The sequence below is a fragment of the Chaetodon trifascialis genome, chromosome 20 (genome assembly GCF_039877785.1).
Source record: "Chaetodon trifascialis isolate fChaTrf1 chromosome 20, fChaTrf1.hap1, whole genome shotgun sequence".
NCBI classification, from domain to species: Eukaryota; Metazoa; Chordata; class Actinopteri; order Chaetodontiformes; family Chaetodontidae; genus Chaetodon; species Chaetodon trifascialis.
In genome coordinates, this window is record NC_092075.1 from 81,291 (window position 1) to 97,500 (window position 16,210).

At 43.7% G+C, this 16,210-nt stretch overlaps 2 protein-coding genes across 4 annotated transcripts in view; one reads left to right on the forward strand and one right to left on the reverse strand.

Annotated features, from left to right (window-relative positions):
* Window positions 1–5,568: 5,568 nt before the first annotated feature.
* Window positions 5,569–6,272, forward strand: rnf224 (ring finger protein 224). The gene is made up of 2 exons (XM_070989414.1): window positions 5,569–5,796; window positions 5,937–6,272. The coding sequence occupies exons 1-2, from the start codon at window positions 5,569–5,571 to the stop codon at window positions 6,270–6,272; spliced, it is 564 nt and encodes a 187-aa protein (XP_070845515.1).
* A 502-nt stretch (window positions 6,273–6,774) lies between these two features.
* Window positions 6,775–16,210, reverse strand: part of pisd (phosphatidylserine decarboxylase) — a 16,118-nt gene continuing 6,682 nt past the window's right edge. The window contains exons 2-8 of one of the 3 annotated variants that reach the window (XM_070989671.1): window positions 15,025–15,169; window positions 10,793–10,927; window positions 10,200–10,301; window positions 9,408–9,531; window positions 8,880–9,023; window positions 8,591–8,751; window positions 6,775–8,024 (exon numbers count right to left, since the gene is read on the reverse strand). In XM_070989671.1, coding sequence (XP_070845772.1) covers window positions 7,755–8,024; window positions 8,591–8,751; window positions 8,880–9,023; window positions 9,408–9,531; window positions 10,200–10,301; window positions 10,793–10,927; window positions 15,025–15,169 — 1,081 coding nt within the window. In that variant the 3' untranslated portion in view covers window positions 6,775–7,754. Of the gene's footprint in view, window positions 8,025–8,590; window positions 8,752–8,879; window positions 9,024–9,407; window positions 9,532–10,199; window positions 10,302–10,792; window positions 10,928–15,024; window positions 15,203–16,210 lie in introns of all 3 variants that reach the window. The other 2 variants (XM_070989670.1, XM_070989672.1) reach the window with 2 other exon arrangements.

The following is a 16,210-nucleotide window of genomic DNA, read 5'->3' on the forward strand; positions in this document are numbered from 1 at the left end:
AAAATTCATTTAATTATAAAAGAGAAATTGACGACATTTTGAAGAACCACCTGAATCATTTTAATTTTTAGAAAATTCTAAGCAAGGTCCATTTACTTCAATATTCTTGAAAAAGACAATGGGATTCAGCTGAAAGCTTCAGGAATAGCCAGGTAAGAGGGCATTATTGAAAATAACATTATTATTATTATTATTATTATTATTATTATTATTATTATAACAAGAAGAATGACCAAGCAGTTTCCAGAGAACGTAATTCAAAGTTAAGTTCAATGTTTTCATTTAACTGTCAGAGTCTTCTTTATTATTATTATTATTATTATTATTATTATTATTATTATTATTATTATTATTATTATTACTGTTGTTTTGTTTTAAACTGATTGAGAGAAAAAGACATATTATTATTATTTCATTATATATAAATAATATTTGTGATCATGTAATCGGGCACAAAATGACCGCTGCTGGAATGTGATGCTGTGTGTTTCCCTGCTGATCAAATTTGATGCAGTTTCTCATTACATCACACTTTTTGTAACTTTTGAAATGTTTGAGTAAATATTCAAATATTTTTTTGATTTATGATTAGTTCATTCATTCAGTAAAAAAGAACGATTCCATTTAAAGAACATTAATCTCTGTCTATTAATGAACAGCAGATTATCAAATTCCTCCAGGAAACATGTTGTGGAAGTTTCTCATCAGGAAACATTTTGGAAATTAAAACATTTTCTATTCGTATTCTTTTTACTTATTACGAAAATAACATAAAGTGACTGTAAAATGAAATGTTTCTGCAAACTATAAAGATTATAGATGATGAAATTCATTTAAACAAATCTATTTTAGATTTTGGCATTCTAAAGGACTTTTTTACATAATGTCAAGAGATTTTATTCGTGTGATTATTAATGCAATGATCATATGAACACATTCTACAAACGAACAACTTGTGATGGGAGATTGTTTTTGAATATTATATGGCTTTTATATTTTATCCACCTTTTCCTTCTACAGAGGAAGTGATCATGGTTTCAGGAAGTGTTGGAAAGTTTCCATAAAGTATTTGTGTTTTTTCAGAAAACATTTTAGCATGAAGGAGTTTTTTTAAATAAAGTACCAGAAAATCTGAATATTTTCGTAGAAGACACAGAATAAAATGTGTAATCAAATGAGAAAATATTACTATTTAACTGTTAATTTACTGCAAAACATGTGAAGAGTTTGGTGAATATTCAGTTAGAGGAGTTGGTGAAATAAAGATGATGAATATTAATGAAGTGATTGGAGGTCTTCACATCATATTTCTGAGTTTTTCTGCCTGAGCTATAATCCTTTCATAATGACTGCAGACCTGGTGATGCATTTGGGTACAGCTGGGACATTGGAACTCTGATTGATGTGTTCAATGACCAACTGAAAAGAGACATGCAGCATTCCTTCTGAGGTGCAGTCGGACCTCCCTCAGGTCAAACTGGCCTGAACTGGTTTAAACTGGTTACCTGACTAACAGCTGACAGAGGATCCAATCATCACAGAGATGTCAAAATATGTCAAACTTGTCATCATGTGGGGTTAGGGTGTAAACAAACAAACAGTCTTTGATGTGATTGTCTTCTAACATTCAGTTTCACTTTCAGATGGTGGCGCTGTAATTAAGGCCCAAAAATGGCATTTTGAAAAGGCAATGCCCGTCACGCCAAAAGTTACTGGATGGTCAAAGTGCACTGTTTCACTGCTGCCACGTTGTCTGTGGCTCGTTACTGTTTTTTATAAAAGGCTGCATGCGGCTTATTGGCATGTTATTTATTTTTAAATATGTTGCCCAATAAAATTTAAAAGGGGAGGGGCTTAGGAGGAAAACAGGTTTAATGAAGCATTTTGAACCACACTCATAGGGGGTGCCTTAAATACCAAAAACATGTATCTCAAAACAGACAGAATGTCACCAGTTTAAGTTTTTATGCTCTGGGAACAAGAATGAATCAAAATCTGAAGAGTCATATAGATAGGTCCACATGTTCCCATGTGCTGATGCTTCTAATAAAACCTGATTGAACTCACTAGTGACGTCCTGTGTTGCCTCCTGAACATTCACACTGAGCTTCATTCAGATTCCTTGAAGGAAGAACAAAGGAGGAACTTTGGTTACTGAAATGCTGCAGCTCTGTGAGGAAACAAGTGTCTCCTTTAAACAGAAATAAATGAGCTTAAGTGACTATATTCACCCTTGTGAAGTCTATTTTCTTCTGTTCAATGAGAAAGGGCTTGAACCCACAAATCAGTGCTTGCAGTTGCGTTATACTTGTTTTTGTTATTTCAGGTTGAGTAGAAAACACCCTCCTTAACCATTGCTGACTCTAAAACATGACATTCCGACTGCTCCATCAGGTCAGTTTACCCAAATGCAGTAACACCACAACACACACATAGCTTGTACCAACTTAAATCTCAGACTTTGCAGAAACAAATAAGCAGCAATAAGTTCAAAGTCTCTTGAAATGTTTGTTGAAGCCAACACCAAACATTCAAAGGCAAACAAAGATACAGGAAATACAGGCCAAGACTCGTCAGAGACAGAAGGCTATTTACTGGAGGACAGGACATCAGACAAGTCAGGCAGGTGCGTCTGGTCACAAGAGATCTGTGCAGTGATGAACGTTGAAGTCTGGCATGAAGCGAAAAACAATCTGGCAAAGAGTGCGCGTAGGAGAGCAGCTGAAATACTGGACTGATTGGAAATGAGGATCAGGCGAGAGTCGGGTGAGTGGGCAGGGCGTGGCTGGCAGCGGGACTGAGAGTGGAAAAGTACTGCCTGAGCAGGTAAGAGACTGAATGCACTGGTCCCACCTGATGTACCTAGATCAATATCCAAAACAGAAGATGGGCGTAGCCCAGGGGCTGGAGACGACTGCAGCCTGGAGTCAGAGGATCGCTGTGGCACAGGAAGTGGAGATATTAAATATATATTCATATAGATGATGAAAACTTTAGATTTCATGAATCTAAATATAGATATTTATGGAGATACATATATAGTAAATTTCCTTTTTTTGGAGGAGGGCTAAATATGCCATTAGAGAAAACATGACAATATTCAGTTTCTGTGTATTGTGATCAGCTTTAATTGAACTTGGACTCGAGCAAGGCTTCGTGCTGTGGTCCCATTGTGTTTTCCAGCTAATTGCTTCCACATACCATCACCTGCCAGTGTCTGATCGCAAAAAAAATGGGTCTGCCTTGGAGAGGCGTTTTAGGCTCATTTTTAAGGGAATGGTAAGGAGATTTTGAACCTGGACTCCTTTCAGTCCAGATCAAACAGGACCTGAAATGTTGGCATAGTTTTACTTCTGAAAATTAAGTAATTTTATTTACACAAGAAACAATTCAGAAAATGAATGGATGTTTTAGCTCTTTCATTTGGTGTAAATGGAGATTTCTCACAGATGAGTAAACCTTACAACCTCTTTCTGGCTATGAAGGGTTTATGTTTCAGATCTTTTTCTGGAAAACTGTTTTTCTTCTGGGACATCCTTGAGGAGGGGGTCCTGGTGACCTGATTATGAAGTAAAAAAAAACAACCTCTAAATCAATCGATTTGTATGTCTCTGAAACTGAAAGAGTTCTGTAGGAGACCCGTCGTCAGTGTCTTACGTTCTGCAGCTGGTTTTCAGGACCTGGATGTGGAGATGGTGAACCAGCTGAACCCGATCATCTTTGGTTCTGTCCCAGATCAGCTGTGAAAGAGTCGAGTATATAATGCAGGACTGAGCCTGAACGGGACCCAGCGTCTGTTCATATATACAGTCTGTGTCTCCATGGTAACGGTCTCAGCTCAGCTGGTTTTATTTTTTCCTCTGTTGTTAAAATGAACCACATGAATTTAGATATAACGAGACGTGTTCTCCGTCTGTATGTCTCTGTTGCTAGGCGACCTCCCTCAGTGCGCACTGAACCGTAAGCTGATAGGCTGATACCTGCGGCCAACTGAAACCTGAGAGCAGCTCCACTTTCTATTGGCTGATCAGTTTACAGATCAGAAAATTGATGATTGAACAATATTTTTCTATGATTGTATGTTTTACTGTGCATTGAGTGTACTATTTTCAGTTATTGATAAGTTATTGATTTCAGTTATGTCACTTTATGTTTACACCTCAGTGGTTAAACCTTTTTATTATTGATATTTGTTTTGCTTATTTGTTAAGAGCAGCATTTGACTCTTTCTGTTTTATATATTTCATTTAGATTTTACAGGAAACATTTTACATTGAAGCTTTTGTTGTAGTTTTTGTGTTTAAATGTAAATTTAGTCTATGTAGACAGCTTTTTCTTGTATATTTGAATTTTTGTTGTTATTATTGTTTGCTTTCTATTATATTTGTGTCATGAAAAGATTTGGTATTTAAAGTTAACACATTATCAAATATGATGCGTAAAATTACTTATGTTCATGTATAACAATAACTGTTTACCAATCAAGTGATATTCAGTGTGTCTGCTGTTGGCCGAGCAAGGCTGAATTATTGATAAAGGTGACTCTCTCTCTCTCTCTCTCTCTCTCTCTCTCTCTCTCTCTCTCTCTCTCTGAAGCACATAGAAGAACAACGAGAACTAACAGAGAAGAAAAGACTAAATGAACAAGAAAAGAGGGAATAAAAAGGAGAGAACAAGAGATAGAAAACAAGGAAAGAGGAAGAGATGAAAACAAACAAACTTAAAGAGATGAAAGAAAAGAGAGACTAAAGGAGAGGTGGTGAGGAACAACAAGAAGAAAAGACAGAGCAGACAAGGAAAGCAGCAAAGAAGAAGAAGAAATAAAAGAAGACGAGAATAATAAAAGAAAAGAAAGAAAAACAAAAAGAAAAGCTGGAGCAAATGAAGAGGTGCAATAGAAGAAATGACAAACAATAACAGGCGACAGGACAGAGGAAAAGTGTAAAGAACAATAAACAAGAAAGGGAAGAGAAGAGAAGGATTAAAAAGAAGGATGTGATGTGAAGAAACAGGGGACAAAAAGAAGATTTGGGTAAGTCTCCTTTAAAAATCCGTCCAATCAGAGTGCAGCTGGTAAAAATCTGTTTTTCTGTGAATGAAGAGGAGGATGAAGTCTGATCTTCTGATTGGACAATGAACACAAACAGGAACAGATCACTCAGCAGTTTCCTTCAAAACACCAACAAACACTCTCATCAAGTACGATGTGATGTCACAGAGAGTTATGATGTAATAATGGTGGCTGGAGCCACATTACATCATAACTTTATGTCTTTATACATACATGTTCATAGACAGACAGACAGAGACAGAGAGACAGACAGACAGACAGACAGACAGACAGACAGACAGAGAGAGAGACAGACAGACAGAGAGACCGGCAGAGACAGAGAGACAGACAGACAGACAGACAGACAGACAGACAGACAGACAGACAGACAGACAGACAGACAGACCGGCAGAGAGAGACAGACAGACAGACAGACAGACAGACAGACAGACAGACAGACATTTTGCTCTAAAAATGAATCCTGTACAGAGACTTTTCTTCTTGTCTATCAGGAAAAAATGTTGAACAACACAAAAGAGGAACAGGAAGTGACCTCTCAGCCCCTCCCCCCTCCTCCTTCCAGTGTTGCCGTGGACACGATGATGTCACTGAGGAGGCAAGACCTGGTGTGTATTGTGTGCTTTGGCAGCTACGACCTGGCGACACGGTTGCCACGGCGCCTGCACTGTGGCCACGCCTTCTGCCAGGCGTGTCTGAAGAGACTGGACACGGTCATCAATGAACAGGTGAGTGATGACATCATCAACACTCCCCCGAACATGTTGTCATGCACATTATATGAACATGAGCGTGCTGAAGGTCTCACAGGTGGAACAGAAGGAGTTGAAGTGTCATGGCCGACATCAAGTACTCTCCTGTCCTCCAGGTGTGGATCCCGTGTCCTCAGTGTCGACAGAACACACCTCGGCCCAGAGGAGGAGCAGCAGGTCTGGACCTGGATTTGGCCTCCTTCCTGGGAGTGAAGGCCCAGCAGACCTGCACCTCCTCCTGCTCCCTGTCCTCCTGGAGCTCTGGCCGCAGGGAGGGGGCACTGGCCGGAGATCCGGTGCGGGACGGGAAGCTCTGGTTGGGGAAGGAGGTCGCCGATGACAGCTGGTCACACGGAGGTCTAGCTGAGCCGCGTTTCCATCGCTATGGCAACTGCTGCGCGCTGCCATCCTATTGGCTCTGCTGCTGGTTCTGTTGCCCCAGGCGGAGCTAGGACTGACCAATACGTGTGCTGAGCTCAGACGTCTCTTTGTGCGGATACATTTATTCTGACTGACAACGTAAAAACCTTCGATATTTTACAACAATCGGTATGTCGTGTTTCAGTTTAATCAAATTTAGAAACAAACATCAAAAATCCAAAAGAAAAGAAAGTCGATGATTATTTAGAACTGCATTAACTGGATTATTATGTTATCTTACGTGGTCTGTAGTGTGTGTTTATATCTATTTTTAGGAGTTAGTGAATAGATAGTGTAGATAATATTAGCGGAATTCAGGTCATTCAATAACAATACCACACTGTAAAAATACAAGTGCTGTTACAAGTTGTACTACATTACTGCAGTAGTACCAGAGAAGTATCAAATGTAAACATCCTCGCGTCCTTTCAGCGTGTTAACCCATAAGTTCAATCAGAATTTGTACATAAACACTGGTGTAATTGTTCTAATATATAATATCAACTTCATTATTAACTGTGATGAAGACAAAGTTGCTGAGAAAGAAATATTTATTCATAATTACATATTTTAGAAAAGCAACAACAATAAACACAGTTCGTATGCACAGGTGAATGAGACGCTTCACCTTTTCTTTTGCCTGGTCACACTTTTACATTCAGAAACGTAATTATTTTACTTGTTTTTGACCAATCATGGGGATCCAGTTGAGTTTCCACCAACTGCTTTTGAAACTTTTGAACGTCACCTCTGTGACACGATTCCATGCATCTTCAAACCCCCCAGGACTGTTTCAGAGACAGACGTTGCTCCCACCATGGGTGAGTCAGCTACGTTGCTTCTTATGTGTCTGAGTCCCTAACCCTTTATGATCACGAGTCTGCACAGGGTGTTTTATTTTGAAAACTGACAGGATGCTCTGTACTGTTAGTGTGCGTGCTGCTCCGTGCAGCTTGACACGGCTTTTGTCAGAAACAGACGATTCTTGGTTGCGTCTGGTGAAGCAGTTCTGCCACCGCTGCCGGCGCTCGATGCAGCCGGACGTGGAATGAAGCCGCGACGGCTCTGATAGCTTTGACTGGACTTTTCACAACAAGAAGTGAACAATAAAGCTCCAGACATTCAAAGTGTATCAGTGGACGGTGGAACTCTTTATTTCACTTTGTGTAAAGCTGATCCTGTTGGACTTGGATGAAAAATAGATTATTAGCTTGTTGTGTGACCAGTCTGTTAAATATGATCTCAGTGTTTATGTTAGTTCGGTTTTGGTGATTTTAAAGGAATATATATATAGAGAGAGAGAGGTTTGGCATTTCCCCATTTCCCCCTTCATGGCGCAAAAGGCATTCTGGGAGTTTGAGTCTTTGTCATAAAAATATCTTTATGTCGTCCACAGCTTCTTTGTTACAGAGAAACTTACCCACAATGCCTTCAACTCTTAAAATCTGTCTTTAATTAGTCTCCAGCAGTTCCTCATCATCAGACCCCTCCCCCTGAGTCTGCAGCTTGGCCCATCAGAGGCTGCCAAGCCCCTCTCCCACTCTGATTCGCTGTCCAGGCTTCAGGTTGAAGTTGAAGTCTTTTGGAGCTTCAAACAGCAGAACGATGGTGGAGCCGAGGTTAAACTCCCCCACAGCTGCCCCCTTCTGTAAGGCCACGCCCCCTCCATCAACCGCAACCACACCCCCTTCATCTGCTGCATTTAACAACTGGTCGCCAATGGCAACGTAGCTGCGGTCGTGGAAGGAGCCTTTACTGTAGCGAGGAGCGTTTGTCTGAAGCTCCTGAGGATAACGATGTCAACACACAAACAGCATATTCATGTCATTAATAGACAGATTAATAGAATACAAGAAAATACCCCTAAAATACTGCTGACTGCTGGTAACACATCCAACTACAATACAAATAAAAGGTGAATAAATCCATAACAAAATGACAAAACAAACAAACATTTAAAAACATTTTTTAAAGTGTAATTATTATATTAAAAATTACCAACATTTTCTGAAAATGTCTTTATAATTTCCGATCGTTTGTCTAATAATTAGCCAAAAGTAATCATGATAACTGACTAAAAGTTCTCAATCATCATATCAGTTTTAGCATAACACTTTATATAGCGTAGAGATATTCATCATTAAGTAACAGCTTAGCATAAAGCTCTTCATTAGTCATTATAAAGCACTTATTAATACCTTATTCTGCATGACAATATTGTACAACTACAAAGCCAGTCAGAGTTTTCCCTCAATAACTTCCAAATTATTGCTGATTGATGGTAAGTTGTTGTACATGAGTCATGATCTTCATAACCTAACCCTTACCCAAAATAATCCTCTGTCCTCACCTGGTCAAAATAAACCCTGATGGAGCCAACGTTTGTGGCTCCAACTGCCGTTAACGAGAAGAAGCCGTACTGCCATTGGCCAGTGAGCGCCACACGCTCGTTAAGGCAGAAGAGCTCTTTGACCACACGAGCCACGCCTGGGTTAACTGACATTAACGAGCCTGAGGAGCGGGGGGGGGGGGGGGGGGAGAGGGGGGGGGGGAGGGGGGGGGGGGAGACAGAGAGAGAGAGAGAGATAAGGAACAGATTGAGAGCAGAAATCAGACTGAACAGGTGAACAGAGTCTCACCTGGGAAATGACGCCGAAGCTCCACCTTCCAGTCTGTGGGAGAATGGAAACAGTGATAGTCACCTGGAGCCAGGTAGACCACGACATGGAAAAGGTCATTATCTGGAGACGACAAAAGGAGGTCCCGGAAGGTCGATGAGGAGTCTAAAGAGACAGAGAAATGTGGACGGAATAAGCCTTTACCAGGTTGTGGACCCAAGAAGTTCTCCAGATTTGTCAAGGCCAACAAATCCCAAATCAAGACAAGTTCTAAATCAAGGCATGCAAGTGCCAAGTCAAGTCCAAGTCCGACAGTTTGTGTCTTGAGTCTAGGACAGGTCATTACCCTCCTTTCACGAAATTTAAAGGCATTGTAAGGTTTTTAAACTTAGGTCAGTAAATTAAAAAAAGAAATAATGAACATTATTCAGTGCGTCTTCATTTGTTTCTTTCTTGGTCTAAGTGTTTGGGCTTTACTCGAAGCCTCTGACAGATTTACAAGCGATTTGTTCCGTCACATGGGCTGGGGTGGAGTGGGTGTGGTCTCACTGTCGCTCTGCCTCTTCTGTGGACCAAGAAAGTTCTCCAGACTGTAGGTGACCCCCTTCACCTGCTCAACCTCTGAGTTCTTTACCCGACCAAAGTGGAGGATTCTCCCATCGGCTGGAGAGGTCTGACACACAAAAGAGAGAGAAGGCTGAAACACTGAATTTCACCTCTGAATAACTAATAAGAAACCCACAGATCTCACTTAAATTATACGAAGTTTTAATCCTGAAAAACAGGCGACATAAACTACCTACATCAGACCTCACATTATTTTGTTAGTCAGTATTGTTATCATTATATAAACTGTTACCATAATTTGTTCCTTGGATTGATTATTATACCACAAAAGTCAGACGTATTAATATCGTGTGCTAATTCTTCCTGATGGGTCTGATAACTAAAACCACACTGTAGAAGTTTTTTTCAACTGCAATTCACTCTAAAATGGGTGATGGACAGTTCAAAGTTTCACACACAGAAAGAGGGAAAATACAAATAAATTCAGAAAAGGCAGCAGGTCAGCAGGTCCAACTTCTAATCTTTTGTCTTTCATCAAGCACCAATCAACCAAATTTAATGCCAATTTCACATCTGAAAGACTAACGCTTAGTTTAGGGAACTTACAGAAATACATTCACAACTTTTGAAATAAATATTCATAAAAATTCAAAGACAGCAAACACAAAAGCATGAGAAATATTAACAAATATATTTTACAAAAACCCATGATCTAGAAAAGGGGAAGGGAGGAAAGAGAAACAAAGGGAGGGATCAAAGAGGACGAGGAGTTACCAGACAGGAGGAGGCGCAGAGCGGTCGCACTGCAGGTTTGAGCCGTCGGCGGAAAAATTCACCAAGATTCCTGTAGTGATGTAAATCCTCCACGGCTGCCTCCTTTTCAACGACAGAGAGAGAAAAGAACAAGAGTGAAGAAAAGGATAAAAAAATATCAAAATCAAAACACAACAACAATATTTAGAAATTCAATAAATATGAAGCAAAAATGGAGCCTATCCCAGCTGTCAACGGCGGAGAGGCGGGGTACACCCTGAACCGGTCGCCAGTCGATCGCAGGGCAACAAATAGAGACATACAAACATTCACGCTCACACTGCGAAAAAAGCCTAATTTCATAGTCACCAGATAACCTGACGAGCATGTTGTGGGTCTGTGGGAGGAAGCCGGAGAGAAGCCACGCATGCACGGGAACAACATGCAAACTTCACACTACCTGCTGCGCCACTGTGCCGCCCCCAGCCCAACCATCCCAAACAACCCAATTACCCCACACAGCCCAGTTCAATTTAAAATGTTAGAAAAATGAATAAATAAAAAAGAACAGCTACAAAAAACAGTAGTGAAAAAAAATCAAGGTTCTTCCGGACCTGCATGTTGACACCAAAGGTCCAGATGTAGAGCGAGTAGACGGGTTTTCGGAGCCAAGTGGGGAGCTCTACCCCATTCAGACGACCCCAGGCCCGAGAGAGGAGGCGAGTCGGGAGGGAGCGATACAACGCCACCTGCAGCACCAAACAGGAAACTAAATATTAATTATTATAGTCTGGGTTTATACAAGAAGAATATTACTGAAATATTTTATGTGTTCAAGAATATTCAGCTGTTGGAGAAGTGAAGGAGGCAGTGAGAGTGGAGAGACAGCACAGAGTGATGGGGACAAGAGGAAAAGCAGAATAAGCTGAAGAAAAAAGTGGCACTTGACTTCTGAGCGTCCCTCATTTTCTCTTTATGAACGCGCTGATATGTCTCTTGTTGTTTGATGTTGTACTGAATAATGTGTTATGTTGATGTTTCAACACCTGAGAGTCTGTCCTGAACAATACTCATCATACATGTATGACTTTGAATCATATTGTTTCATGTTTCATATCTACACATCAAAATGAATCTGTGGGATCCCAAGAGGTGGTGAGCCTGGTCTAACAAGCAAAATTTGACATTTGTCCAGTGTGGAGGTGGTGCTCAGAGAGGCGGGTGGTGTTCACAGAGGAGGGTGGCGTTCGTGGTCAGTCAGACTGTAAGACTTCATTCGTGCTCCATCACTGGGTGGTTCTCCGTGTGTCTTCACACTTGTTCCTCATCGATAATTGTTGGACATTCTGGGGAAGACCTGGTCTGATTAGGAGAGACGGCATCTGTCCCACTTTGGACGGAGCAGCTCTTATCTCCAGAAATCTGAGCGAGTTTGTAAGTGAACTATAACCAACTGTAACATGAGAGCTGAGAGGGAGGTCGAGCTGCAGACCTACAGGCTTTGCTGTGCTTCCATTAAAACCGTTAAGAGACTGTCTGCCCCGACCACCTCAACTCATTCAAAGCAAATGGGAGTTACACATAAAACCTAAAAACAATTAATACCACCACTGCAATAGCACAACAAGATGGGATAATTAAATGTGGACTCCTTAACATCAGATCTCTGTCCTCTAACCCAAAAGGGTGAAGATAAAAAAAATACAGGGTACAGAATAGAAAAACAATGATGTATATGTACATTAAGTACAGATTATAAAAATCCTACTGCCATAGAAAGTACAATAATATTTGAACCGTGTCTGACATTCTCCAAACGAGCTCAGCCTTCCTAACAGTGTTAACTCTTCACTGGTGTGGTCTGTGCTGCCTTCTTTTGGAAATCAATTGGCATCTCTGTCTGGCTCGCGTTTACGTGCAGGTGGTTCAGTCGACACAAGTCGACAAAGCTGGTAACGTCCTCCCCGTATTCCAGTTAGTTCCTCTGTGATATGCGTCTAACGATGGCTGTATCATTGGAGAACTTCTGTCGGTGTTGTGTCTGAAGTGTGATGCGTAGAGGGTGAAGAGGAAGCACCGCCCCCTGTGAAGCCCCCCTGCTGCAAACTACCATACTGGACACGCTGTCATGAAGCCTCACATGCTGTGGTCTGCTGGTGAGCTGGCGATGGTTCGCGCAGTCAACTCCTGCTCCTTGGGTGGGGGATTGCTCCTGTAGGCGCACGTGGGGGGAGGTGAATGTAGTCTGTGATGTGGAGTGGAGGGGGGTTTAGCAGTGTGAAGAGGGTGCTGCTAGTGTCAGAGGAGCTGCGAGGGGGGGGAAGGGGGTGTGGAGATTAACGCTGGCAGGTCTAGACTCTGGTGGGTGGGGGAGGAACTTTTTCAAATCTGTTGAAAAACAGGTTCAGTTCATTTGCCCATTCTCAGCCTCAAGATTCAGGGACTGTCGCTGCTGTGACCTGAGACGCTTTTCAGGCCGCTCCAAACCTCTCTGGTGTTGTTCCCCTGAAGGCCCTCCTCCTGCAGGTGTCCTTGTCCCTCCAGCCTCCTCCTGCAGGTGTCCTTGTCCCTCCAGCCTCCTCCTGCAGGTGTCCTTGTCCCTCCAGCCTCCTCCTGCAGGTGTCCTTGTCCCTCCAGCCTCCTCCTGCAGGTGTCCTTGTCCCTCCAGCCTCCTCCTGCAGGTGTCCTTGTCCCTCCAGCCTCCTCCTGCAGGTGTCCTTGTCCCTCCAGCCTCCTCCTGCAGGTGTCCTTGTCCCTCCAGCCTCCTCCTGCAGGTGTCCTTGTCCCTCCAGCCTCCTCCTGCAGGTGTCCTTGTCCCTCCAGCCTCCTCCTGCAGGTGTCCTTGTCCCTCCAGCCTCCTCCTGCAGGTGTCCTTGTCCCTCCAGCCTCCTCCTGCAGGTGTCCTTGTCCCTCCAGCCTCCTCCTGTAGGTGTCCTTGTTCCTCCAGCCTCCTCCTGCAGGTGTCCTTGTCCCTCCAGCCTCCTCCTGCAGGTGTCCTTGTCCCTCCAGCCTCCTCCTGCAGGTGTCCTTGTCCCTCCAGCCTCCTCCTGCAGGTGTCCTTGTCCCTCCAGCCTCCTCCTGCAGGTGTCCTTGTCCCTCCAGCCTCCTCCTGCAGGTGTCCTTGTCCCTCCAGCCTCCTCCTGCAGGTGTCCTTGTCCCTCCAGCCTCCTCCTGCAGGTGTCCTTGTTCCTCCAGCCTCCTCCTGCAGGTGTCCTTGTCCCTCCAGCCTCCTCCTGCAGGTGTCCTTGTCCCTCCAGCCTCCTCCTGCAGGTGTCCTTGTCCCTCCAGCCTCCTCCTGCAGGTGTCCTTGTTCCTCCAGCCTCCTCCTGCAGGTGTCCTTGTCCCTCCAGCCTCCTCCTGCAGGTGTCCTTGTCCCTCCAGCCTCCTCCTGCAGGTGTCCTTGTCCCTCCAGCCTCCTCCTGCAGGTGTCCTTGTCCCTCCAGCCTCCTCCTGCAGGTGTCCTTGTCCCTCCAGCCTCCTCCTGCAGGTGTCCTTGTTCCTCCAGCCTCCTCCTGCAGGTGTCCTTGTTCCTCCAGCCTCCTCCTGCAGGTGTCCTTGTCCCTCCAGCTGGAGGAACAAGGACACCTGCAGGTGTCCTTGTTCCTCCAGCCTCCTCCTGCAGGTGTCCTTGTCCCTCCAGCCTCCTCCTGCAGGTGTCCTTGTTCCTCCAGCCTCCTCCTGCAGGTGTCCTTGTTCCTCCAGCCTCCTCCTGCAGGTGTCCTTGTCCCTCCAGCCTCCTCCTGCAGGTGTCCTTGTCCCTCCAGCCTCCTCCTGCAGGTGTCCTTGTCCCTCCAGCCTCCTCCTGCAGGTGTCCTTGTCCCTCCAGCCTCCTCCTGCAGGTGTCCTTGTTCCTCCAGCCTCCTCCTGCAGGTGTCCTTGTCCCTCCAGCCTCCTCCTGCAGGTGTCCTTGTCCCTCCAGCCTCCTCCTGCAGGTGTCCTTGTCCCTCCAGCCTCCTCCTGCAGGTGTCCTTGTCCCTCCAGCCTCCTCCTGCAGGTGTCCTTGTCCCTCCTTATCTCCTGTTTCAGCTCCGTTGGCACCCTCCTCAGCTCATCTTTGTCCCCTGATTGAAAGACCTTCTTCTTCTCGTTCAGTCGGGAGTTCAGTTCCAGGGACACCCGGTTTGCTGTTTGGGAAACACCGTACCTCTCTGGTAGGCACAACATTTTCCACACAGAAGTTAATGCAGTCCGTAATGCAGGCTGTCAAACTGTCAGCGTCCATGGTTGGTGGTTGTTTACCCGAATAAAAAGACACATTCCACCTTACCTCCGTGTGCGTTCTGCATTCAGTGTTACCAAAGAGCCCAGATCAACTGTCCTGAACATACGACGAAGCAACAGATCACAAATTCAACATGTGACACGTTACAGTTTTACAGAGTTGTTGTTCCTCAGGGGTCGAGTCTCAATACTTTGGAGTTCACATTTAAATGCGGATATGAAACTGGTTTGTCAGCATCTTAAAAAAACAACTCAAATCTGTACAACAAAAAGTTGTGTCTACACAAGGTGCAGTTGTTCATAGAGGTGAAGAATGGAGATAAAACACAAAATGAAGTAGAATAAAAAACAAAAGGACATACATATATATACTTATTGTTTTTATCTAAGCTATCTTTTACTGGTGCAGCTGTAAATTGGAATTTCCCCTTGTGGGACTAATAAAGGTATACTGAATTGAATTGAACACACACACACACACACACACACACACACACACACACACACACACACACACACACACACACACACACACACACACACACACACACACACACACACGGTTGCTCCCCTCCCTCCCCATCTCCCTTCGTCCAATCAGATACCTGCCGGCAATCACTCTTACCCGGTTGGTCAGTGGCCGCAGAGCACTGACTGACAGGACGTAGCAGAGGAAGGTGATTGGCCGACGGCGCCAAGGGGCAGGACGACACACGCCACCGCTGAGCGCAGTCAGACGGCGACGGAGAGCCAATCGAGGCACCTGGAGCCTGATTATGATAATTAGAACCAATGAGACTGTGCTGGGGTGTGAGGGAGGAAAATAAGGAGGGATGAAGGAAGAAGGTGAAATCAATCAGAGCTCTGTGGGCGGAGACAGAAGGAAAAACAAACAATAACTGAGGAAAAATGGAGGAACTTTACCAATAAAAAATAAAGCAAAAAGCAGAACGAAAGATTGATAAATGGGGAGAATAAAAACAGAAAAATCACTAACAAGAAGCAAAAAAGACATGAGAGAAAAAAGAAAACCTAACCCTGAACAGGAGGAGACAAAGACTGTCATTTCCCCCCTGAACTGGAACCTGATTGGCTGCTCTCAGACTGATTCAAAGTTTATTTGTTGTCAGGATAAACCTGATTGGACCAGTCCCAGTAAATCTTAAGTTCCCTTACAACTCTTACACTTAGACTTAGACTTAAACTCACATCACTGATGTGACATCTCCTTCCTGTCTGTCTGTCATGAGGAAGGGTCCCTCCCCTGTGGCCCCTCCTGAGCTTCTTTGCTTTGATCTGAATGGAGGGTCTGAAGGACACAGGGAGTCCTTTGCTCTGCTGAGTCCAGATGAACTCATGTTTCAAACCATCTGTTGGTTTGAGTTCACAGAGCCTTTACATTTACTTCACGTTGCATCATTATGACACACGTCTGCTGCTTTTTTTGGTTAAAGTTACTTAATTTCAGAGTTTAAGGTGTTCAATGGCAGCGTGGTCTGAGTCCTTCTTATTGGTTCATTCTGGTCTGACAGCAGAGCTTCAGCGCTGCGTTCCAACATTATGAAGTCTGAGCTCAACACATTTTCTTCTTCATATTATTATCATTATCATCAGGTATGAATCTTGTAAAAACTGGTCATAAATCTGACTGTTAGCTGTACTGAACGGCCTATGAAACTGATTCTGTTGCTATAAACAATTGCGCCAAATGTTAGAAAAGCTCAAATACGACTTGATGCTTCAGGAAATGAGCTGCACCAACTGGGAGGCGAAGCAGTTAAACATGTCGAACAACTGAACTTCACTCAGTC